Source organism: Neltuma alba, unplaced genomic scaffold (genome assembly GCF_004799145.2).
Source record: "Neltuma alba isolate B1F8T4 unplaced genomic scaffold, ASM479914v2 tig00001343_pilon, whole genome shotgun sequence".
NCBI classification, from domain to species: domain Eukaryota; kingdom Viridiplantae; phylum Streptophyta; class Magnoliopsida; order Fabales; family Fabaceae; genus Neltuma; species Neltuma alba.
In genome coordinates, this window is record NW_021632425.1 from 34,290 (window position 1) to 59,394 (window position 25,105).

Genomic DNA, 25,105 nt, shown 5'->3' on the forward strand with positions numbered 1-25,105 from the left:
GGTGTTTGGATACCTCTTAAAATCATGATTTTCTCCACAACCATGGTTACCATTCCAACACCTCATAAAATTCAATAATCCATTAAGAGAAGTTTAAGGGATAAAAGTATAATTTTACAAGTGTTTCTATAATATATAAAATAAACATGTGAAAAAATATAAAAATATATATATTAAAAAATATATATATATAAATTAAAAAAGCCATAGTCTTTAAAAAAGCCAAACTTTTCTACTTTTTGAGACAAATATCAAAATATATATAAATTAAAGTATATAGTACATTTTAATTATTAATTAATTATGTCACTTATAAATCAGTCTTGCATATGTATATTTATTATTTATATTTTTTTTTAGTTAAAAAAGTGATTTTAATAACAACCATCTAAATCATAGTTTTGTGTGAAAAACCATAGTGTTATCAAAATAATAAATCGATCATACATATGTATATTGATTTAGTATTTATATGTTAACTAAAAAAATCATATTTTAGTTAAAAATAAATAAAAATTATGGTTTTATTTATTTATGTCTGCACATAAAAAAATAATTCTGATAACAACCATTTAAATACTCAATTTTTTAAAGTCACTTTTTTTAACAAAATTTATTCCCTAAAATTACTTTTATCATTTTTTTCTAAAAACTATTTTTCAAAAATTAACAAAAACACCCTCAAAGTTGCAAAATGGTACAACCACCAGAAAAACGATTTTTTTTTAACCACCAAAACGATGGTTGAATAGGCTAAAATCATGTGGAAAACATAATGAATGGATTGATCAGTTAAAACTTAAAAATTAAAATCTATCATGATTAAATCAAAAATTCAAAAAAAATACTCAAAAACTGGGAAAAAGATATATAAGGAATCCCTATGATAATATCAAAATGCTATTTTAATATCACTTTATTCATGTAAAATCTTTAATTACTAAATTGCAATGAAGATATTTTTTTACTTGTCAGACTACTGCTGCTGCTGCTACTATTATTACTACTACCACTGCTGCTGTTGCCGCCGCCGCCGCCACTACCACTACGACTACTACTACTATTACAACTACTACCACCACTACTATCACTATCATCACCACTGCGACTACTACCACCACCACTACAACTATTACCACCACCACCACCACCACCACTACTACCATTACTACCACTACTACCACCACTATCACCACCACCATCACCACCACCACTACCATCACTACCACTATTACCGCTACCACCACCACTACTACCACCACCACCACCACTACCACTACTATCACCACGACCACCACTACGACCACTATCACTACTAAAACCACCACCACCATCACTACCATACTACTACTACCACTATCACTACCACCACTATTACTACCACTAGTACTGCTGCTGTTGCTACTACTGCTACTAAAGAAAATATTTTTTAAAATTAGTTGTTTTCTTCCTTTCATTTTTTTTTTCATATTTTAAGTTAAGGGCAATTAACTAATTTTGTTATAAAATTTAATCACAAATTAATCTCAAGAGACATCACAATGATTAAATCATTTGAAAATCTTAAATTAGAATTTATATATTTAGGATTTCATATCATCTAGTATCAGGATCAATATTATTTGTTATCTAAATTAGGCTAAATTCCATAATGACTATAAGCATTTCAAAATCTTAAGCTAGAATTTGCATATTTGGGTTCAATATTACTTGGTATCAAAGTGGCTATCATTTGTTATTAGAACTACATAATAGGGTAAAAATTGTGTAGATGTTTTGAGAAATTGTGTTTTACTTTTTTTTATGTATCATTGCACAATATGATTGCAAGTTATTACCCCTAAACCAACCCAAAATAATCTGAAGATGTTGTAATTAAATATTACATGTAACATAAGTTAATAATTAAGCTCTCCAACTCATCTAGTGTAAGATGTAAGATGAGGTGTAATATATTTTTGTCAGTTACAAAATTGCCAAATAAATTTTTCATTTTTTTATAAATAATTACTTTTACAAAAACCTTTATATATATATATATATATATATGTTTACAACCCATCAAAACTATGGAGCTAAATGAAAATGTGATATATGTAATACTCTCATAGTTGTCAGCAAAATGCATGTTGAAATTCAAGATTATGCTCTAAATCTATAAATGAATTCACAAAGACGACAAATTCTACAACGAACCAAACTGAAAATTTTGCCCTACAAGATTATTCTTCATTTTTTATTCAAGCAGTCACCAAAAAAGAATAAATTCAAAACTGAATTGCATGCATTACTTGGAAAGGAATTATCATGATCATCAAGTTACTACAGACTTTCTTCGGTTTATTGATTAAAGAAACATAAGAATCCTCTTATCTAGCAATGGATTGCTTCTATGTGAAATCAAAAGACAAAAAAACTCCAAAAAGAGTAGAATTATTATGAATATTGTATAAGTGGATGCCCGTAACCCCTAACCTTTAGAATTCTCATAGGATTTCTTACCTTCAAGTGTCATAAACTATATAACTTCCCTAACGAATGACTTGGGAGCAGTTTCCCATTGTTAATGTCATTATTATATTTCTTATTCTTTTGTAACCTTAGTACAGGACTTCAATGTTTGGAGGCTTATAAATAGAAGCCATACATAAGGCATTTGTACCATGAAACAAAGTGAATGAGAAAAAAACCATTGTCTTCTCCATCTCTTGTTTTTTTCCTACTCTCTAGTATTCTTATTTCTTGTAGTTTTACAACACGTTATCAGCACAATTTGGCTTTGAAAATTTGATGTATAAACTTTGTTAGATGATGTATTCTTCTCATCATCTAATTATCTTCTTACTCAATCATCATATATATATATATATATATTGACTACATATTAATTATATATTATCTCCTTTCTCAATTATCATGGTTTATATTATATAATGTTATTCTATTGTTCTTTTCTTTACATTTTAATTTTGTCATTACGTTATATATATTTTTTATTTTATTTTATTTTATTTTCTTTTTGTGTTTTATATTATGTTATAATTCTTTTTTTATTATTTTATTATGTTGTTCTGTTGTAAAATATTAAGTTATTTATTTTTTTATAATTGATGTAATTTATGTATCATCTCCATTTGATATCTATATTGTTTTATGTTATTTTATTTGTGTTGTACTAGCTCTCATACACACACACATATATATCATTATATTTGCTTATACTTATTTTGTTTATATATGTTGTCTATCTAATTTATTTATAATAATGCAAATAGTATTATATGTGATTATATAATGTAATTTATATAATTATAGGTCTATTTATTATTTATATTATAAATCTGTATTTATTCACTGTAGCATTATCTTCATTTTAAATTGTTATTATATATTAGTTAGTTTATTGTAATATTTATATATTTATTTATATTACTGTTTTTTCCCCTCCTTCTATATATATTTATATATATTGTCTCTATATTATGTATTGTAACTAATTATTTGTGTTGTTTATCTTTTTCATTTTCATATATGTTTATTTGTTATTATTTATTTATTTATGTTTATAATTTAAAAGGAATAATTTATTTGTGGGTGACTTTTGAATCAATATTTTATTTGTTATGTTTCAGTGTGCATCAATTTTATTATAATTCTAATTTTTATTATTATTATTTTAGTTTGATCCATAACTAATCTTACCAAACTCGAGTTTACGGTTCTTGACATCACGGGAAAAAATTATGTGTCTGATTCTCTCGTGTCAAAATGAAAGTAAAGCTTCAAAGAAAGGACACTAACAGTGGAAGTTCCCGCGTTTTGAACATCAGACTGGAGAAGACGAATTCTAGACGACACTCTTCCAGAGCTTTTGTACCTCGATTCTCTAAGGTGAAGTTCTTAGATTGTCCGTTATTAGTTGTCTCAAACTGTAATTAATATTTCTTTTTTGGTACAGGTTAAAGATGGACAATGGTGGTTGGTTCTTGGTAACACCTCTACGTCTGAGCTTTATGTTTTGAAAAGGGTTTCTTTTTCCGATCGCCTGGTCAGCTTCATGGAGTTACCGGAAACTCAGTTACTATTCATGTAAAAATGGTTTTCCCGTCCCATATGTGGTCCTTAATCCCTTTCAGCGTGGCTTATTTTATTTCTATTTTTAAGCAATGTCAAATTAAATTATGATGATTTTAAGCTCATCCAACATCATTTGAACTTAGATCTGAGGTTCTCACTTAAGTCCAAAGGGAATTCTCAGTTAAGGGTGGACTTTGCCTAGATCAATTTCGCAGTTTCTCGAGTTTTTTTGCAATCTCTTTTTAAATTGAATACTGCTAATTTATAAACAGTGCAGCTTTCTGTAAATTTTATATTAATATAAATTATGTAGACAAGGGGAGAAATTCCAGGCTACTGTTCAACAATTGGGCATTTTCATAGTACTTGTGATCTGTTTCCTGCGGTTGAACTTCTACTAGTTCCCAAACGTGGACCGGGATAATATTTTTAAGAAGCAATCAATCCTGTTGATAATTTTTCTTTGGTAAATAGCCTGTTTATAGGTTTAATTGGACTTTAATATTGTTTACTAAACTTTTGATATTCTGATGTGCTACTTCCTCTTCTTAATATAAGGCCTTATTTGATTTTTATTTTGGTTCCAAATATAAGATCTTAATCCACTTTGTTTTTTATATTTATGCATTTTTCCAAAGTAATCTTCTGACAATGATAGTCCTACCTAATATATTTGATTAGCAAGAATATTTTAGGAAAGACAACACATATTTATTATAAATAACTAATTTAACTTCTTTCCTTGATCTCCTCAAATTAGTCAACTAGCTCTTATAATTAGGATCGGAAGTAGTATTTTGATCTAGAGTATCACTGTATTTTTCTAACTTTTTTATTTATAGGGTATGAAACTGATTTTAGTATCAGATTGTCACATTGATTTCGAGCAAGAAGGCTCGATCGAAGAACTGCTAGGTGGTCAGCAATAGGAGCAGCTGAGCAGGATTTAAGTAATGGAATCGACATCGGTGAATGTGACGGCATAGAAGGTGTTCTCTTCAGAAGGAAATTATCTTTTGTGGTGTCTTTTTTTGCGTGTTATTTTTTTTTTTTTTGGTGGTGGTGGTGGGGTTTTAAGGTATAGAATTCAAGGTTTGTATAAATTTAGTACTACCGCCAGTTCTGTGCCTTATTTGAAATCAATGGATGGAGATTTCAACCAAAAGAAATAAAATAATCGGATGGAATGACAAAGAATTTAGCTAACAGTTTGATGCCCCAGGTGGTTTACAGAAAATTTCAAATTTTCTTGGCCGTATAATTTTATGATGAGGACGACTATGAGGGAATATTGCTATGAAAAATGAGAGAATGATTCACCCGCAAAAAATACTCTTGTGTATGAGCTAATTAGGGATTTGATTTTGATTTTAAATATAAGATTTTAAATTATTATTTTTCTCATATTTTTTGCATTTTTTTTCAAACTAATTTATTAACTCATAAGTTTGTATTTTTGGTCAAAAAAACTTATAAGTTTGTATATAATTTAGTAATACCTCCTGTCCTTAATATAAGATCTTGTTTCACTTTTATTTTGGTTTTAAATATAAGACCATAATCTATTTTGTCTCTCATAGCAAGGATATTTTAAGAAAGAACACATTTATTATAAATAACTAATGTAACTTATTTCTTTAATCTATTCAAATTAGTTAACTAGCTTTTATATTTAGGACCGGGAATGGTATTATATAATATTAGCGTTGGTCCTTAATACTCTTCTGGTCTTTAATATAGGACCCAATTCTTGAGTTGGTTTTGATCCTAAATATAAGACCCATTTCTCATATTTATCAATTTTTTCTAAATTACCCCTATGGATACTCCCTCAACCATAATCAAATAAAAAAGGGAGAGGAGTATTAAGAAAGATGATTATGGTGTTTTAGGAAAAATGTGTCACTTTTCTTACAATTAACTAACTTACCTAACTTCCTTAATCTAATCAAATTAGTTAAATGAATCTTATATTAAGGACCGGAGGAGTATAAGAGTTAGTTGATAATTTGAGTAAATTAAAAAAAATTAGTTAAGTTAGTTATTTGTAATGAATAGATGTGGTTCTTAAAATACCCTAGTTATGTATTGGCCGTAAGCCCATAACTAATATTTCGTAAAACTTTTAACACGTGTCTTGTAAAAACTGTCTGGAAAGTCAAGTTAACTTTTATACTACCTCCGATCCTTAATATAAGATCTTGTTTAACTTTTATTTTGATCCTAAATATAAGACCCCAATCTATTTTGTCTCTCATATTTACACATTTTTTTCAAAGATAGTCCTTCTAATAATAATAGTTTTAGCCAATACACTTGTTTAGTAAGGATATTTTAGGAAAGACAACAATAATTTATTACAAATAACTAATTTAACTTATTTCTTTAATCTTCTCAAACTAGTCAACTAGCTCTTATAATTAGGACCGAAGAGTATTAAGAATCAGAAGTAGCAGTATTTTAGAAAATTAGGTTAGATAATTTATTTATTTTTTTAATATATTTAAATTAGTTAAATAGTTTGTGTATCGAGGATCAATAATAAGAAACTACAATTTTACTACGAAAATAATTGAAAATTACATGCAGATCATTTGGTACTAGTTGATGTGGATCTTTCAGTTGTCTCATGTTCTCTTTTTCATAACCGTCTAAAATAACTTCCCCAGTGAATTCGATACGCATGATCATTCTACTGCCCAATGAAAACATCAGGAAAGGCGTATACACAAAGGTCTGAAGTAGGCGATGCTGCCTCTATTGGGGTGTTCATGATTAGTAGGCTTGTGGTGAAAGTCTGGGCTTGGGGTGCACAGTCGGTGGGGCTGACCCTCCATAGGCTTCATCCACGTTAAGTTTCTCAGGGTGAAGCCCTTCTGTAAGGTCCCAATTAAAGGCATGGACCAGTGTCGTAGTTACTAGTTGAACCATGCGAAGCCCCAGGCTCATACCAGCACAAATTCTACGTCCAGCATCACCTCAAAGTCATTGCCCCTTACATCCACGTCAGCTTTCTCGCCACCTGGTAGAAACCTGTCAGAATTGAACTCCAATGGGTTAGACCATTCCTTGGGGTCACGACCTATGGCCCAGACATTGACCAGTAGAGTGCTCCTTTGGGGATATGATAGCCGAAGATCCCACAGCTTTTTTCTGCTATTCGTGGAAGGGAAAGACGCGTTGGTGGGTGAAGATGGAAGGTTTTCTTCACCACGGCCTGCAAGCATGGGAGACTGGGGAAGTCTAGTTCAGTCACGACTCACGAGTCGACCTCGACCCACCACAGCATCCAGCTCTTGTTGGACTTGGGCCAGCATTCTTGGATGACGAATTAGTTCAGCTATTGCCCACTCTGTTGTACCTGATGACGTGTCAGTTCCCGCGGCAAACAAGGTCTACAAGAATGGACCCATGTCATTGACTCATGCTTCCCAAAAATTAATGTTTTGTTCTCTTCCTCGGGAAATTCTAGTTGCAAAGAGGAACACGTTGATCTCTTCCAATCCATGTTTAATTTGAATGATTTATATTTTAATTTTAAATAAAATTTATTAAACTTAAATATGACAGTATAAACAAGAAAATCAAGTTACTTATTTTCATTAGATCAACTATCCAATCATATATGGTCACGTATAATATTAAATATAAAAATTTGATAAAAGCATTATCCATATAATAATTGGTGAGTAAGGAAGAAGGCGTAGGTACCAAAAGAAGAGCCTTGATCTCGGTGTCAGTGAGTCTGGTTCCGTCATCATCCTGGACGTCTTTGAGGGACAACAGGGTACTCAACATGTCCTTGTGCTTCTCGCTCTTAGAAACCTTGTGCTCGTCAATGATGCTCGTAAGGAAGTCATCGAATCTTTTGTGCAGTTCCCTCATTTTAGCTTGCACTCCTTGCAGGTCAAGGAACTCCAAGGCCGGAATAAAATCGCCGATGTTGAAAACTCTGGCCAATGCTATCACTTCCACCACCATGCTCTCAAACTCATTTGCCCTGGGATTGTAACATCCTGAGTTTTATCGGGTTTTAATAGCCTCTTTTGGTTGATTTTGAAGATAGATTAGCAATTTAATCTTGATCTTGGTGTTTGGGTTGAATTTGAGGTATGTTGGAGGAATAGGTGAATGTACCCCTCTCAGGGTATGTTTGCCGCCGCGAAGTTGGCGCACCGGGAGTTTCAGAGGGGAGTGTCTTCTCGGGAAGGTTTGGCCGCGGCGAAGTCTTGGGGACGTCGCGGTGAAGTTGTTCAGTGAGTGAGGCTTCCCTTTCGGAAGGTTTCGCGGCGGCGAAGGTGAGGGTATGCCGCAGCGAAGTTTTTCTGGACGAGCGAGAGTTTCCTCCGGGAAGCTTTCGCCGCGGCGAAGTTGGGTTTTTAGGGAGTAATCCCTCTCGGGATTAGTTCGCCGCGGCGAAGATTGGGGTTCGCCACGGCGAAAGGTCGCGAATCTATATAGTCGCGGGAGGGTTCAGCGTGCGAAAATAAGAAAATCTGAAGGAGGAGAGAGGAGCTCTGCTAGGGTTTTGAACTTTTGTGCTTGGAGGGGGCATTTCTAAGGATCCATTACCTCAAGTAGTGATTTTAACCTCTAATCTTCTTTTCTTTCTTGGAATTTTGGAATTTCTGAGGATTTTTTGTGGAACCCTAGGATTTTCTAAGTTGTGATGGAATTGAGGTTTTTGACCGATTGTTTTGAGTTTAATTGATTGCTTGGGTTAGTTTAAGTATTTAATCGGTGTAGTTTCCTTGGATTTAAAGAATCTTGAATTTTTGGAGTTAGGGTTTATGGAAATAGGAGGTTTGTGATTGAGGATGACAATGTAGAGGTTGATTCTGAGTTTTGTGATTTGGGTTATGTTAAGGAGGGTTAATTGGATGTTTAATCGGTTTAGATTTGTTGTTGGAACCTTAATTGCTCAAATGGGATGTTGGAGGTTGAATTCCTATAGTGGTCCTTGAGGTTTGAATTTTAATTGATGTTTGAAAAGGAATTAAGGTTTTAATGGATTGGTATGACCTTGGAGTGTTGCCTTGATAGTTTATACCTTTGAGTTGGGTAGAGTCTTGATGGGAGATAGGAATTTTGTGTCCCAAGTGTTGTTTTGGCCACATTATTAGTTGAAAACTAATATATGATGGTTGTGTGTTTGTGTGCTTGTGTAGACCGGTTGTGAGTCGTGGTGGTGCACGGGACCACATTGTCAGTTTGTTATTCCTTGCTCAAGCGAGAGGTAACCACTTTCCAATCCTTAGTACTTGCTTCTGTGGTTTTGTGAGTAGATTTATGTTTTGTGCTCTAAGTAGTAATTATGTTCAACTGTATGTTGTGTATAAAAAGGAAAACCGTCTTGTGTGTTTCGACTAATGATGAATGAATTTTGGAATTGTAAAAGATATGCCACTGAATGAGGTTAATTGTAAAATGATTATTACTCTGTGATTACAATTTGAGCATGATGCATTAATTGGGAATTGGTGAGAGTTTTGTCTGTTACTACCACATGGTAAGGCCTCCATTAATGCATAATGATTGGCTTAGTACGTCCCCCATAGTGAGGGATAGGCCTTTTGGCTCCCTACGTCCCCCAGAGTGAGGGATAGGCCTTTTATGGCTCCTTACGTCCCCCATAGTGAGGGATAGGCCGGCTTCGGCTCCTGAAAATCCCCCAAGTGAGGGATTTGGTTAATGGGATTTGCATCATTTCACTCGCATGATTTATTGTGGCTATCTTGTTATTATATTACTTGTGAACTGCCCCACTTGACACCTCACGAGCACCTATTTAGTAGTACCTAGTATTGGAAAGGTTGGTTACTGAGACTTTGTCTCACCTCGTGGTTTACAATGTTTTCAGGTGAAGGTTCCGGGCGTGGGCCATCGGGAAGAGACGCAGAGGCTTGAGCTTGGTTAGCTTTAGGCCTCTAGCATTTGTATATGTATGACTAGTATATATTGCCACAGTTAGGACTACTTTTTGATATATTTGATTACCCGGCCTTGTTGTAACTGGAGAGAATGTATCTCCTTATTTTGGTTGCCGGAGGCCATTGCTAGTGTTTTATGAACTCTGGATTATTTGGTTGGGAATCATCTAGATGGGCTGATGTGATGTTTGTTGTTACCCGAGCCGGAGGCTCGGAGGCCCAGTAGATGTACATGAATGATTTTCAGTTGCATGCAACGGTTTAAATGTGAACTCAAAATTATGCAAATTTCTTCCTACTATGGTAGTTCATTTAACAGATTTTCCTTTTCTACCATAGTAGTGACTTTGTGATGAGTTCTAACGTTTTTAAGGTAAAGGGTTTTACAGGGATCGCACCCAGCGCTGCCGTCGCTGAACACGCGCCACCCTATCATCACTCTGCACAATGCATTTGTCGTGCACACGTTGAGCAATTGAGCCAAGTTCACCGCATTTGAGCCCGCACTCGCTAGATTGGGCATCAATCTTGCTATCTCTTCCTGCATATGCATATATGCATTCCTTAATTTAGGTAATAAAACTGATGCCAACAAAACTAGGTATTAAAATTGTTATCTATATATCTATATATATATATATATCTATATAAACGTTGTGAGTGCTTTGTGATTGGTCCACGTAGATGCGCAGGTATTGGGCCACGTGGATTGTATTTTGTGGCCTGTGAATATTTAGTTTTGCTTTTATCAGTTTTTTTGGGTGTTTAGGGGTTAAGTTTCGTATCAGAAAGAAGGCCGCCTCTTGGACTTTGGAAGAACACACGTAAGTATACTTCATCATATTATTTATTTTTGCTTTAAAGGTAGGATGAGGTTACAAGCAACGTGAGTTTTCATGTTGTTATTTTACCAATCACGAACCCTTTCAGTAAGCAAGAGAAAACCTTGATATCTTGTGTCTTGACTAGTGTTTAGAGGTTTTTATTTTATTTTATTTTGTTAATCATTTTTTTATCTAATATATTCCAGCATAATAAGGTATTTGAATTGTTTGAAAACATTATGTTCTTTCTTTTCTTTTCTTTTTTTTGATGTGTGTAGGGATTGAGATGTTGAAAAATCATGAGAACACCAGCAAGATCGTGTTTAATGATGATCAACCACTATGGATCTGGAATACTGTGCCAGCCACAAGACGCATCCACCAAACGAAGCTGGACCTTCTTCGTGTGCTTCATGATTATATAATCTTAAAGTTGGGTTTAACTCCGTCATGTAATGGAAAGTTTGTTATGTTACGCCGATACCAATAATAATAGGATTTTTAATTATATTAATGTTATATGTAATGGAAAGTTTAATATGTTATAAGCCGATGCCACTAATAATAGGATTTCGAATTATATTGCCCTTCGATGTTCCTATCATATTCTGCAGTCATTCCAATGGATGCTTTTAGAAGAAAGAAAACTTTCTATTTGATTTTTGCTAATGACCGAAATTGATTTTATTGTGCATAACAATAAATTAGAAGTTGAAGTGCAACTAAAACATGCAAATGCTTATTTTTGTTTATATTTTGAAATCAAAATCATCACCCACGTTTTCATTTCAAATAATGTATTATTACACTTTGATAGCATACCAAGCCTTGAAGTCCAAGAAATACTCATTCAGTTAGAGGCACAACAAGCCCTCTAAAGTGTTCAAGGGATTTATAGCTCAAGACTGCTTACATGGAGAAGGACATGGATCATTCCTTAGATGATGACATGGACACATGCAGAACTTAACATGACATATAGATGTCCACCCTGAAAGCCACCGTGGCATGTGAGTCATTGGAGTATGGACACTTGGGCCTTCAGGAAGAGAAGAGCACATTCTGAGAGCCCAAAAGAAGCATTTGAAGTCAAGTCCTATGTTATTAAAAGCCCAACACAATTATATGTGCATCGAAGGGTCCATTAGAGCTATAACCTTTTAAATTAGGGTCCAAATACATTGTGTTATGGACCAAGAGAGTTTCTGAACGTGATTAAACCATATTCAGGCCCAAATGGATGTCTAAAAGGCCCATGCATGCTTATGGACGTGAATAGCATTTATGAAGATCCATTTGGAAGGTCAAAGAAAATTCAAGAAGCATCAAGAGTGATATTATTGACATTAATTAGGATTCTGTTTGTTTTAATTAGTTTTCTATTTTATAGTTTTCTATTTTCAATTAGCATACTTGCTCTTGAAGTTTAAATTATTTCTTTTTATTTCTATGTAATAAATGGTGCCTCCCATAGTCAAATAATCATTAATGAGGCATCATTCTTAGCATTTATGTCTTAAGATGCTGATTATAGAGTGTTCTATGGTTGCCTATATATAGGCTATGTTTTTTGTAATTAGATACAGATTTAGATGAATGAGAATTGAGTTTATTTTTCTCTGTGTGAGTTTTGCTTGCATCCTTGTATTCTCGTGAGAATACTTGACAGTATCAAGGGATTGATCAACCTTGTGGTGTCTTCATGACTAGGGTTATAAGAGACAGGTTCTCTTAAAGTCCTACCTAGATCAACCATCCGTTTGTTACTTGATTCTAGTTTGTCCATACGTCTCCCCCATATCAAGTGGCATCAGAGCTAAGATTTACTAGATTTCAAGTTCTATCTTTTTGGTGTTTTAATTTTTTTTCTTTCTTTGTTGCTTCCATTTTTCTTTCGTTTCCATTCTTCTCATTCTATCTTCCTTCGTTCTTCCTTATTTCCATCATTTTTTTTGTTTTTTGTTTTCCTTTTCATCTCCTTCCCACTCTTTTTTTGTTCATTTGACTTGCTTTGTTCTTTTGAGTAGCATAGAAAAAAACAAAAAAATTCATAAAAAAAAGAGTGCTGTTGTGTTCAAAGAAAAAAAAAAAGGCTGCAGAATTGCTGAAAAAAAATTTGAGGAAAACAAAAGGAGAAAGAGTTTCAGGTTTTGGAGATTGCAACATAAGACGCAAGTTTCCTAATTTGAAAGAGCTTCCATTACAAGTCACAATTAACTTCCTAAGTCTTTATACTTGGGTGGTAAGACTCCTACTTTCCTATTTCTACTTTTTTTTCTTTTATCTAGTTTCCTATTTTGAATTCCTTTCCTTTTTATATTACTTTCCTATTTTCTTTCATCAAATTTCCTTCTTTCTTTTGTTTCCTATTGCTTTTCCTTCCTTGTCATATTATTTGCCTAATTTGAGTCCTTTTCTTACAAGGTATTCACTTTCCGAAAGTGTTCTCAAGGTAGTATTTTTCCTAAAATCTTCGTTCCCACTTTCTTTTCTTTCCACACCCATATTTGTATCCATAATTTTCTTATCCTTTTTTTCTACACGTTTTTCCCCTTTCTAGCTCTTGCCATATTTTTTTTTATCGTATACTTTTATCCCATATTCCTTTACTTTCTCCCATAGTTTCTTACCAATTCTATTTGTGTAGATTGCCACAAATTGACATTGTCTTTTGATTTTATTGAGTTTCAATCAAGAATATTATAGGAGTCAAGCTTGAGTTGTAAAAGGCAAGAGTATTTACATTATTTTAAAAGCGCAAATTTGAGTGAAACATGAGTGACATAAATCATTTTGAGTGAAACACGTGAGTAGAGTGGTGATATCCATTTTTCTCTCTATTTCTAACTTTTCAGGCACAAAATATGTATGGTCACAAAGAACTTGGGGAAGATATCAAATCTTTCCTAAAAGAAGTTTAACAACTAAATGCTGAAATAGACCAGTTAAAGTCTAAGCACAACTCCAAAATTAAAAGAGATTTATATAAAAGGTTGCAAGAGTTGAAACAAGGCTCCTTAAATGTTGAGAATTATTACAACGAGATGGAGTTAGCTTTGATTAGAGCTGGTGTGAAAGAGACTCCAGAAGCCATCATGGATCGTTTTATACGCGGGCTTAATCCTAGATTAACCCGTGTTGCAGAAATGTGCAGTTTTATAGAGATTGAAGATTTGGTTCCTCTATTTAGCAAGCATGAAAAAGAACTCAAGAAAAGACAATGCTCCTCTTCAAAGAAGAATGATCAAGAGAAAGATATCATCTCTATATACAATTCAAATGACATTGACTCTAGTGTTGTGGATAACTGTGAAAAAGAAGACAGCTTGAGTAAAGAAACAAGTGAAGTATCTCAATATTGTCAAAATAATGAGAGGAAAAATTAGAGTGTTGATTTGAGTGAAAAGAAAGATGAAAAGAATTTTGAGAAAAAAGAGATTAAGAGTGATTGCAAGGATATTTTTTTGATTACTAGCCATCTTAATCATTATTTGCCTTGTGATTCTAGTGTGTTGTAGGTAGGTGATTTGATTCTTAAAGAGCCATCCAATGGATTCTCATTTCATTCAAACAATATTAAAACACATTCTGATGACCCAAATCTTGTTATTGTTGAAGATTTGTTGTCTTTAAGATGCCTTGCTTGAACTTCACACATTAGATTTTAATTGTAACATGAATTTTGTTGTTCATAGGCATTCTTATCATATGCATATTGTGGTTAAGAGGCTTTCTTGTTACTTGGATATTGTTGTTGCTTTAAGTTATTTTGTAGGTGCACGAGGGATACACATGATCATTTATATTTGGGTGCACATGAGAAAGAAAAGATTTCTAACCGAAAGCAATTTTCACTAGCTTCCAATATTAGAGTATCTTCATGTGACTTTAAAGAATCAAGATCCTTTTCAAGATCTTGCTAGGACCCATAACATAACATACATCATTTTTTTTTACTCAGTAAGTATTGTTTTCAAATTGTTTTTGCAAATTCTAACTTCTTTCCTTTTGATCCAGGTCAAGATTTGAGGACAAATCTTTTCGAAGAGGGAGGGAATGACAGCATACCAAGCCTTGAAGCCCAAGAAATGCTCATTCAGTTAGAGGCCCAACAAGCCCTCCAAAGTATTCAAGGGATTTATAGCTCAAGACTGCTTACATGGAGAAGGACATTGATCATTTCTTGGATGATAACATGGACACATGCAGAGCTTAACATGACATATAGAAGGCCACCCTGAAAGCCACCGTGGCATGTGAGTCATTGGAGCATGGACACTTGGGCCTTGAGGAAGAGAAGAGCACATTCTGAGAGTCAAAAAGAAGCATTTGAAGTCAAGTCCTATGTTATTAAAAGCCCAACACAATTATATGTGCATCGAAGGGTCCGTTGGAGCTATTACTTTTTAAATTAGGGCCCAAAATACATTGTGTTATGGACCAAGAGAGTTTCTGAACGTGATTAAACCATAGTCAGGCCCAAATGGATGTCTAAAAGGCCCATACATGCTTATGGACGTGAATAGCATTTATGAAGATCCATTTGGAAGGTCAAAGAAAATTCAAGAAGCATCAAGAGTGATATTATTGACATTAATTAGGATTCTGTTTGTTTTAATTAGTTTCCTATTTTACAGTTTTCTATTTTCAATTAGCAGACTTGCTCTTGAAGTTTAAGTTATTTCATTTTATTTCTATGTAATAAATGGTGCTTCCCATAGTCAAATAATTATTAATAAAGCATCATCCTTAGTATTTATGTCTTCAGATGTTGATTCTAGAGTGTTCTATAGTTGCTTATATATAGGCTACGTTTTTTGTAATTAGATACAGATTTAGATGAATGAGAATTGAGTTTATTTCTCTCTGTGTGAGCTTTGCTTACATCCTTGTATTCTCATGAAAATACTCGATAGTATCAAAAGATTGATCAACTTTGTGGTGTCTTCATGACTAGGGTTGTAAGAGACAGGTTCTCTTAAAGTCCTACCTAGATCAACCGTTTGTTCGTTACTTGATTCCAGCCGGTTTGTACGTTTCCCCATATCACACTTGCCATAGAAATTGAATTATATTGTTATTTTGTAAACAAACAAGTGGAGCATACTGTTACAATTTTATTTTCTAACCATGCATCACAAGCCCAAGTGGCATTGTAAGATGTTTATTTACACTTTGCATATATATGTTATTTCCCTTGACACGGATAGTTTTATTGTAAACAACAAAAATACTGTACTCATAGAATTGATGAACAGGGAAAAAATGCAACTTTTTTTTCACCAACGGAAAAATGCAACTATGTATATGGTTTAGGTTTAAGTAGTTTTGACTATCAAATGCAACCAATCCTTTTGTTATATGGAGCTTTTCTCATAGTTTTGCTCTTGATATCTGTTTATGTAAAAACCTTAAAATCAAGCAAAAGAAGATCAACGTTTAAGTTCTGTTTAAGAGAGAGAGGCTTTTAAGTTTGGGTTATCTATAAAATGTATGGAAAACATGCATAAAAGTTCCCATTTTCAAAGAAGTATAGATTCTCAGTGTTATTGAAATTAAAGGGTATTTAGAGAGGTATTGAATTTTGGGTTATCTATAAAATGTATTATTCTATTTAAAAGATCAAAAGATAATGGAAAACACGCATAAAAATTCCCATTTTCAAAGAAGTACAGATTCTCGGTGCTTTTAAATTAAAAGGTATTTAATTAGTAATGGGTCGCGTATTTTGTCCCTAAAAATGTGTAAATACTACCTCCGGTCCTAATTATAAGAGCCAGTTCACTAATTTGAGGAGATTAAGAAAGTAAATTGAGTTAGTTATTTGTCCTAAATAGATATTGTCTTTCCTAAAATATCCTTATTAATCAAGTGTATTGACTAGAACTATCATTGTTAGAAGGGCTATTTTGGAGAAAAATGTATAAATATGAGAGACAAAGTGGATTGAGATCTTATATTGAGAACCAAAATAAAAGTCAAACAGGGTCTTATATTAAGGACCGGAGGTAGTATTTAAGATTGTCATTATATCTGACCCTAAAGAAAAAAATAAGATGAGCACGTGCACCTTGCTTGGCTTTTTCTTATATCTGTGATGGCAGAAAAGACTTTTCATCTTGATGATAACAAAATCCAAAAATTTGTGATCTAATATTGTTCTTATCCTGTTTCTAAAATTTGGATTATTGAAATTTAAGTTTCAATTTAGACTATTTTGGATAAAAAATCAACTAATTTGTATATGTATACCAAAAAATAACAATTACTTAAAACCAAAAATTTGTTGTAGAAGATATCATATAATAAGGATGAGAGAGGGAGAGAGTAGTTCATGGCTTTTTGATTAGATAATTCATTGATTGATTGATTCATTGGTATGGCGAAATTAACTACTATTGATATTGTGCTGTTTTTGAAATTTGGATTATTAAAATTTAAACTTCAATTCAAACTATTTTAGACCAAAAATCAACTAATTCTCACATATCAAAAAATGACAATTATTTAGGATAAAAAATTATATCTAAAAATATCATATAACAAGAGGACTAGAGAGTAATTCATGACTTTTTCATTAGTTAATTCATTAATTGATTGATACTATTATTGTTATCCTGTTTTTAAAATTTAGATTATTGAAATTTAAATTTCAATAAAAAAGCAATCTTTTTTACACATGTAATTGATATAGCATAGTGTGGTTTTATTTATTTATTTATTTTATACACAAATCTTAGGAAAAGGGATAGGCTCACCCATAATCCAAGGACAGGACACTTAACGCTTGATCTACTGAGACTTGTTCCTACGGGTACGGGAGTATGACAAACAAACTTTTTTTTTTCTATTCCAATAGATAAGAATCTTCCAGTTACACTATGCATGCTTCTCTCAGCACCGCGACTGGAGCCACAACAAAGTGGCACTCTCCAGGATCAAACTCTCTCCTTTTCGTGAAAGAGTTTGACCTTTCCGCCAAGTGAACCCATGGAGGAATGGCAGCGTAGAGTGGTTTTATTCTTCCTATGAATTTGTTTTCCCAATTTGCACTTGAATAGCCTTTTGCTGATTGAGGGACATTCGAGAGACGTTCACGAGATTTATGGGTGGGTATTGAAATAGCTTGTTTCTTTCTTCAAGATCATGAACCAATCGCAATATTTGGTCATGAATCGTTTCATGATATTTTCCTAATTTTTTTTTATATCTGAACATTAAAAAAAAATTTACATTTTCTGATATTTGTCATGAACTAATATATAATGACATCAGAAAAAAATCTATTTTAATATTTTTCTTTTCTTTTATATTTATTGTTTAAATCATTAGATCATTAGATCAGATAATCATACCAATCGCATAGTGGTGCTCAAGTGAAATGCGTGAATTTTTTTGAATAGTTAATATATAATGAAATCGGAGGATATCTATTCTGATTTTTTTAAAATAAAATTTATTTGTTGGGTGTACAATATATAATTATTCCCTTCATCCCTTTTTATAAGCAACAATTATTATTCCCCTCTTATCTCTAAATATAAGTAATATTTGTAAGTTGTCCTAAATTTTTGTAACAAATTTCCTATTTCACCCTCATTAATTAATTACTTTAATAATAAATTTATTTATTATTTTATTTTTTAAACTATTATCTCTCTCCATCACACATTCTTTCTCTTTCATGATTATTTTTATTATAATAATTTTTTTATTCTCTTTCTTATACTCTCTCCTCTCATGAATGAGGATATTTTGGAATTTTTTTTTTTCAGTTTTTACATATTTATTATCTTTAACTGATTTTTTAATTTACGTACTGGAGTTCAAAGTTGTTTATAAAAAGAAACAGAAGGAGTAAAATAGCGGAACATCTATTTTGATGTGTTTTGTTATGAACTAATATAGTGTGATTTTCATAAGAAGGTTATGCTTCAATCCTTTATTTTTTGTGTCCCCTGAGTTGGATTCTATTTTATTCAAAGATAATGGTAGAAATTTTAAAAGTTAATTTCTCTCGTGATAATTCTTAAGTATTTAATTAAGGAGTAAGTGGGGAAAATACTAAAGGCTTCTAAGGAAAGCAAAATAAATACTTTGGGAGAAATAAATTGTTTTATAATAATAACTAATTGATTTAATAGTGGAAGAGATAATGAATGCATTGAAGGAAAACAAATTATGTTTTACTGTTTTTTTTTTTTGCCGATAATTATGTTTTACAGTTATGTTGTTCGAGGACAATAAGTTGGAAAAAAATAATGAATGCTTCATGGAAAACAAATTGTTTTTAATAACAACCGAGTTATCCTCAATTTATTAACTCTATAGGTGGATTACATATTTTATATGTTAAAGTGAGGACTTAATTAAATAGCCTATAATCTCATTTTTTGAATTATATGGGTTATTATTGAGTGTGCTTGCACAATATTTTAAGAAATATATAAAGGACATATGAAGATGCCATATTTAAATGATAATAGAAGTTTCTTTTAGATAAATTGTTGAGAAATATTAGGGAGATTTTATTTTAATTTCTTATAAAAATACTTTTGGTTTCAAAAAGGGCGCATCGGCAGGATCTATTTTTGTCATATCCTCCTCTTTTAATCTTATTTATAAGTCACTTTTGGACTAAGAAAACTTTAAACCTTTTATTAGATACATGGATCTACCGCCGTCCTCTCCTGCCGGACGCAGCTTGAAGCGCGAGCGTGAACAAGAATTCTTGGTAGATTTTTTCAGCGACATTGTGGAGCAAGTCACTATTCTCAACTCCAGCTTATCATCGTCCCAGTCGGATCGCCTCGCGGCCAAGCGTGCTGTTGATGTTCTCTTTGCAGTCGGACAGAATGGTAACCGCTTGAGCCTTGTATTATACGTAATCGTGCTTATACTCATGCCAATAAAACAGTTTGCCTTTTTAATTTTCTTGTATGCCTGGAGTGAGTCGGCGTGCTTAACCGCGGAAATTGAAATTATCCCATGCTGCCAACTTTTATTTTTTGGATGTGAGGAAGTTTATTACATGCGTTGTTCTTTGTTTTTGGTTCTGCTGCTTGCTCCTTAGTGCATCATTTTAATATTTATCTCTTTCTCGCAGAGGCAATTCTGAGTAGTATGGTGGACTGCGGAGCTGTTCCTGCTTTGTTAAAACATCTGGAAGCACCTGAACCAGTTAGAGAAGGTGATGGTGTTCCCAAGCCTTACGAGCATGAGGTGGAAAGGGGGTGTCTCTTGGTCCTTGAGAGTCTTGCTTTTAAAGTAACTCAGCACTGCAGCCTTGCTCTCTAGCTCACTCCCCCCCTCTCAAGGCTTAAGAATCTAAATTGTATGAAACTCTAAAGCGTCTCTCTCTCCCCCACCAACGCTTAAGCATCTAAATCGTGTGAAACTCTAAAGCGTTGTGTATGAAACCTTCAAAATGTCTTTTAACTCATAATTGATTTCTTTTGGACTTCGCGCAGCCAGAGCATCAACAACTCATTGTCGATGCCGGAGCTTTGTCCTATCTTATGGATTTGCTAAAGAGGTACAAGACCCATGGCAATTCAAGGGCACTTACTCGCCTTATAAGGAGAGCAGCTGATCTCATCGCAAGCCTTGTGGAGGAAAATGATAGCATTAAAACCCGTGTTAGGTAACTATTCTATTCTCCACCCCTTTGAAGCATAGTTTCTATATGTGTGTGTGTATTCCCTATCTCAGAGGTTGACTGTACCTTCAGGATGGAAGGTGCTATCCCTCCTCTAGTTGAATTGCTTGAATTTGATAATGTAAAGGTACAAAGGGCAGCTGCAGGAGCCTTACGTAATCTTGCATTTAAAAATGATGAGAACACAAAACAGGTGGATGACCTTGCATGGCTAATTGTTTTCTCTTGTATATTGTTATGCTGTAGTAGTTGATATGAATCACTAATTGCAGATTGTCAGATGCAATGCACTGCCTACTCTTGTACTAATGCTTGGATCAAAGGATGCTGCCACACGTTTTGAAGCAGTTAGGCCCTAATAGAATTTTTATTAATGCATTCCATTTGCTTAATTTTCCCATGCTATAGTTTTTCTAGAGCCAGCTGAATTAGGAGCTTTGTAGGTTGGCTTGATTAGAAATCTGGTCAACTCTTCTCCAGACATAAAGAGGGAAGTTCTTCTAGCTGGTGCTCTACGACCTATAATTGGATTGCTTAGGTAATGTTATTTGCCCTACAAGCTCTCTTCCTTAATATCTTATAAAATACATTTCTCAAGCTCAGAATACGAATGGCAGGTCTGACTGGTGGGAGAGTCAGAGAGAAGCAGCTCTTTTAATTGGTATATTTGCTGGGACAGATTCTGATTGCAAGGTGGATTGAATTATGTGCATCGCAATTAGATAGTAAGGGGGGGAGGGAAAAACTTGCACATAGATGGTTTTATAAATGCTCTTGTTGTGTCCTCCGTGTTTTTCTGCCACAACCAGTAACCACATAAGTTTGTGTTTTATACAGGCTCATATTGCTCAAAGAGGGGCTATCCAGCCACTGATTGACATGCTTAAGTCCCCATATGCACAGCTTTGGAAAGCATCAGCATTTGCACTTGGGAGACTGGCCCAGGTGATTATAGTTACGTTTATCAATTTGCTGTATGAGGAGTATAAACATTGATCGCATTAGTGTTTAATACTCATCAGTGGCTAGCCTTGGCCTTTAAAAGGTTTATTCTATTATTGAGTGTGTATTTTCTTATATATATAAATATATATATGTATGTATTTGTAACTTCAAGTCTTAATTGATGATATAATCAAGTGCGCAATATAAAATCATGCGTATGACTTATCTCTAGCCAGTTCTTTCATATTCCTTTGTGCTTTTTATGATGCTTGCTTTAGGACGCACACAATCAAGCTGGTATTGCTTATAATGGAGGTATAGAGCTTCTACTCGACCTTCTTTGCTCCAACGATGATGGACCTCTCCAACGTAATGCAGCCTTTGCTCTGTATGGTTTTGCTGATAATGAGGTGAACTGGTGAAGCCTGGTGCCTTCGTTTTACTGAATCATCATTGCATGTTTCCTTTTCATAATCGTCTAAGTTTTCCTTAATAGGAGAATGTTGCGGATATTGTTAAGGTTGGTGGTGTTCAAAAACTACAGGATGGAGATTTCATAGATGGAGTATGTTCATTTATTTTTCAGTAACACGAAATCAATAGGCTTGCATGGAACGTTTTCCAGGATGATAATTTCTTGTTTGTCAAGATAGATCGATAGATATCCTTCTCTTTGGTTTATCAATATACCTAACAAGTCCTGTGTGGCCTGCAGCCTGCTAAAGAGTATGTAGGGAAGACAATGAAAAGATTAGAGGAGAAAATGCATGGACAAGTGAGCTTTCTTGCAAATTATCGATTTCTTTTGTTTGTTTAAATTATAGATGCACATGCTGTTATAGTGTAGCTATTATTTTTATTTTTATTTTCCAATCTTTGTGCTCAACGCCAGGCTCGACTCATGAATTTCATTTTTTACTAGGTGCTGAAACAGCTGATGTATCTTATGCGTTTTGGAGAAAAGGTTGTTCAAAGACACGTGGCTTTAGCTCTTGCTCATCTATGTGCCCCTGATGATGGGAAATTTATTTTTGTTGACAACAATGGTAAAAAGAACTGAATCACTTGTGGTCGGGACGTTATTTTTTGTTTACTTGCTAAAGTATGTTCAGCTAATGTGCTACTAAATTTTGCAGGACTCGAATTCCTACTGGATCTTCTAGAATCTGCAAATATTAAACAGAATCGCGAGGCTTCAATGGCACTTCACTCATTGGCTGTCAGAACCACATCTATCTCTCCCTTTGATGCTACTCCTCCATCCTCGGCTTCCCAGGTGAGCTGCCATTCATGTCTCATTTGCTCACCCTAGTCATCTGCTTTGGACAAAAAAATAAATAAATTAATATAACTTTCATGTTTTTGCTACATAGTTTTTTAACTTCTTATCAATAAAAGTAAGATACTGGGTGATACTCTATTTAAATACTCAACAGGATAGGAAATGTTAGATCTAGTCATTGGAAGAGGTATTTTTTTCCAATTGGTCTTCTAAAGATTTGTTTAAAAATATTTTAGATGTTACATAAATGGCAGTCCATTGGCCGTTAACATGGCAATTGACATGGGTTAATACAGATGGCATTTGCTTTCAAAATGATGCTGAGTCAAATTTCATAGAGTGGCTTAAAAACAAATGCTTTCAAGGAAAAATGTTACTTGAGCAAAAACGCAGTTGTTTTGGCCACACCATGTATTGGCCTACTTTGATTTGTTCATTGATCCTTTGAGTTCATGTAAGGATCATAGACATGATGTAAATTGTTGAGCTCTTAATGAAAATTTGCTCTGCTTGTTTTGGGGGAAAAGGACAACGACTCTTAATTAAAAGTCGTTTTGATTGCAAGAAATTTAGTGACTTGGGGTTTGTCTAAAGAGACCGATTTGAGAAGTGAACAATCCTACAAGGATTATTTTTGTGCACTGTTTTTTCCTTGGTTTGCCTAGTTTTTAGCTGTTTTTGTTGCAGGTATACTTAGGCGAGCAGTATATAAACAATCCTACATTTTCTGATATCATCTTTTTAGTTGAAGGTGAACATGCTGCTTGTGAATATTTTTCCTTGTGCATAATTAATTTTGAAATATGTACTGATAATTTTCTGTTTCTTTCATTATTAGGCAAACAGTTCTATGCTCACCGAATTTGTCTACTTGCTTCCTCTGATGCGTTTCGAGCAATGCTTGATGGTTTTTATTGGGTAGGCAGTGATTAATGTTGATAATCTGTTTCTATTATTCTTATAATTCGAGAGCCTTAAGCGTCAATAGTCACGTTGACTTTGTTGGAATATGTAAATGCAGGAAAAGGAAGCCAAAGAGATACAGATTCCTAACGTTAAATGGGATGTCTTTGAAGTGATGATGAGGTGTGATTTATGGTCCCTTTCTAGGTTTTTCATCTTTTTGTTATTTGCTTTATCTGAGAAATATTGTGGTAGACGCCTTTTTCCATTTGGCGCTTCCAGATTTATTTACACGGGAAATGTAGATGTCAACTTGGATATTGCTCAAGATCTCCTAAGAGTCGCTGATCAGTATCTTCTGGATGGTCTCAAGCGATCTTGTGAGTGTGCACTTGCTCAGGTAGGGCAAGAATGTGGTTTCTGATTTGATTTTTCCCCTATTTTTCAAATCATTCTATGAACGTGTTACAATCCCATGATTCATCATACTGTTCCTAGGATATTTCGGTAGAAAATGTCTCTCTTATGTACGAGTTATCGGAGTCGTTTAATGCTATGGCATTGAGGCATGCATGTATATTCTTTTTGTTGGCTCAATTTGACAAACTGAGCGCCGAACCATGGTATGCTTTGTTCAACAACTCGAAGGCTCCATTCTTTGTTGTTTTTCTTAGCCTAGTAAGGCCAACTTGTTTAATCTTTTAAACTAAATTCATATGTATTTTACCTTGTCTTTGGAATATGTAGGTATAGGTACCTCATCTGTCGCATTGTCCCAGATATACGTGAATTATTCGAAAGTTTACTCACCAAGCCTACTAGCGGAATATGGGATAAGAGTCCTAGTTGAAGCAGAGTCCTAATTTTGCAGGCTGTGCGTGGATTTGTGAATCATCGTTAATGTGCCGTTAGTACCGATGTTGAATATTTATATTTATATTTTTTGTTCAAACTATTTTGCTGCTCTTATAGCTTGGCGTGTGCTCTGATTGTAACATATGCTATAATTTAATAATTTAGTAACTTTTTTTGTTTCTTCAAATTAGTTAATTGAGTCTTATATTAAGAATTGTTAGTAGGATATAATTTCATAATCATCAATGCCCCTTGAACGGTGTGTTATATTATCCTGGCACTCGTCTTCATTGTTACGATTGCTTATATAATGAACCTATTATTGCATATTGTAGTGGAACAGGATATGTGGACATGTTGGGCTTCTACGAATCTCAGTGGTGGTTTGATTTGTGGCGGCATTTGAAAAAACGTAACTCCTTGGAAAGATGGTGTTGGTTCAATGGGTTTTGTTTATGAGGATGATGGCTGAAAAGGTCTCTCGGGTGAAGAGAAATGAGGTGGTCTTACTAGAAGTCTAGGAAGAGGATTTGGTTGTACAGATAGAAGAGCTGGTTGAGGTCTTTTCAATCGTCTTAAAATAAGATTAGACATTTTGAAAACCTTACTGTAATTAGATTCTTTGAGATAA

At 33.7% G+C, this 25,105-nt stretch overlaps 2 protein-coding genes and 1 pseudogene across 2 annotated transcripts; 1 reads left to right on the plus strand and 2 right to left on the minus strand.

The window, feature by feature from the left end:
* Positions 1-933: 933 nt before the first annotated feature.
* On the minus strand, positions 934-6,850 carry LOC114755684 (sericin-1-like). Its single transcript, XM_028944551.1, has 2 exons — positions 6,774-6,850; positions 934-1,315 (listed from the first exon to the last, which is right to left on the minus strand). Exons 1-2 carry the CDS (start codon positions 6,848-6,850, stop codon positions 934-936), a joined length of 459 nt encoding a protein of 152 aa, XP_028800384.1.
* A 2-nt stretch (positions 6,851-6,852) lies between these two features.
* LOC114755690 (flavonoid 3'-monooxygenase-like) lies at positions 6,853-11,283 on the minus strand (annotated as a pseudogene).
* Positions 11,284-19,499: 8,216 nt separating this feature from the next.
* Positions 19,500-24,588, plus strand: LOC114755697 (ARM REPEAT PROTEIN INTERACTING WITH ABF2-like). The gene is made up of 19 exons (XM_028944570.1): positions 19,500-19,689; positions 19,938-20,098; positions 20,302-20,474; positions 20,562-20,682; positions 20,762-20,836; positions 20,933-21,027; positions 21,107-21,182; positions 21,327-21,434; positions 21,713-21,844; positions 21,931-21,999; positions 22,150-22,209; positions 22,357-22,480; positions 22,571-22,710; positions 23,404-23,467; positions 23,555-23,634; positions 23,738-23,802; positions 23,902-24,019; positions 24,118-24,242; positions 24,367-24,588. The coding sequence occupies exons 1-19, from the start codon at positions 19,500-19,502 to the stop codon at positions 24,467-24,469; spliced, it is 2,079 nt and encodes a 692-aa protein (XP_028800403.1). The 3' UTR covers positions 24,470-24,588.
* The last annotated feature ends 517 nt before the right edge of the window (positions 24,589-25,105 follow it).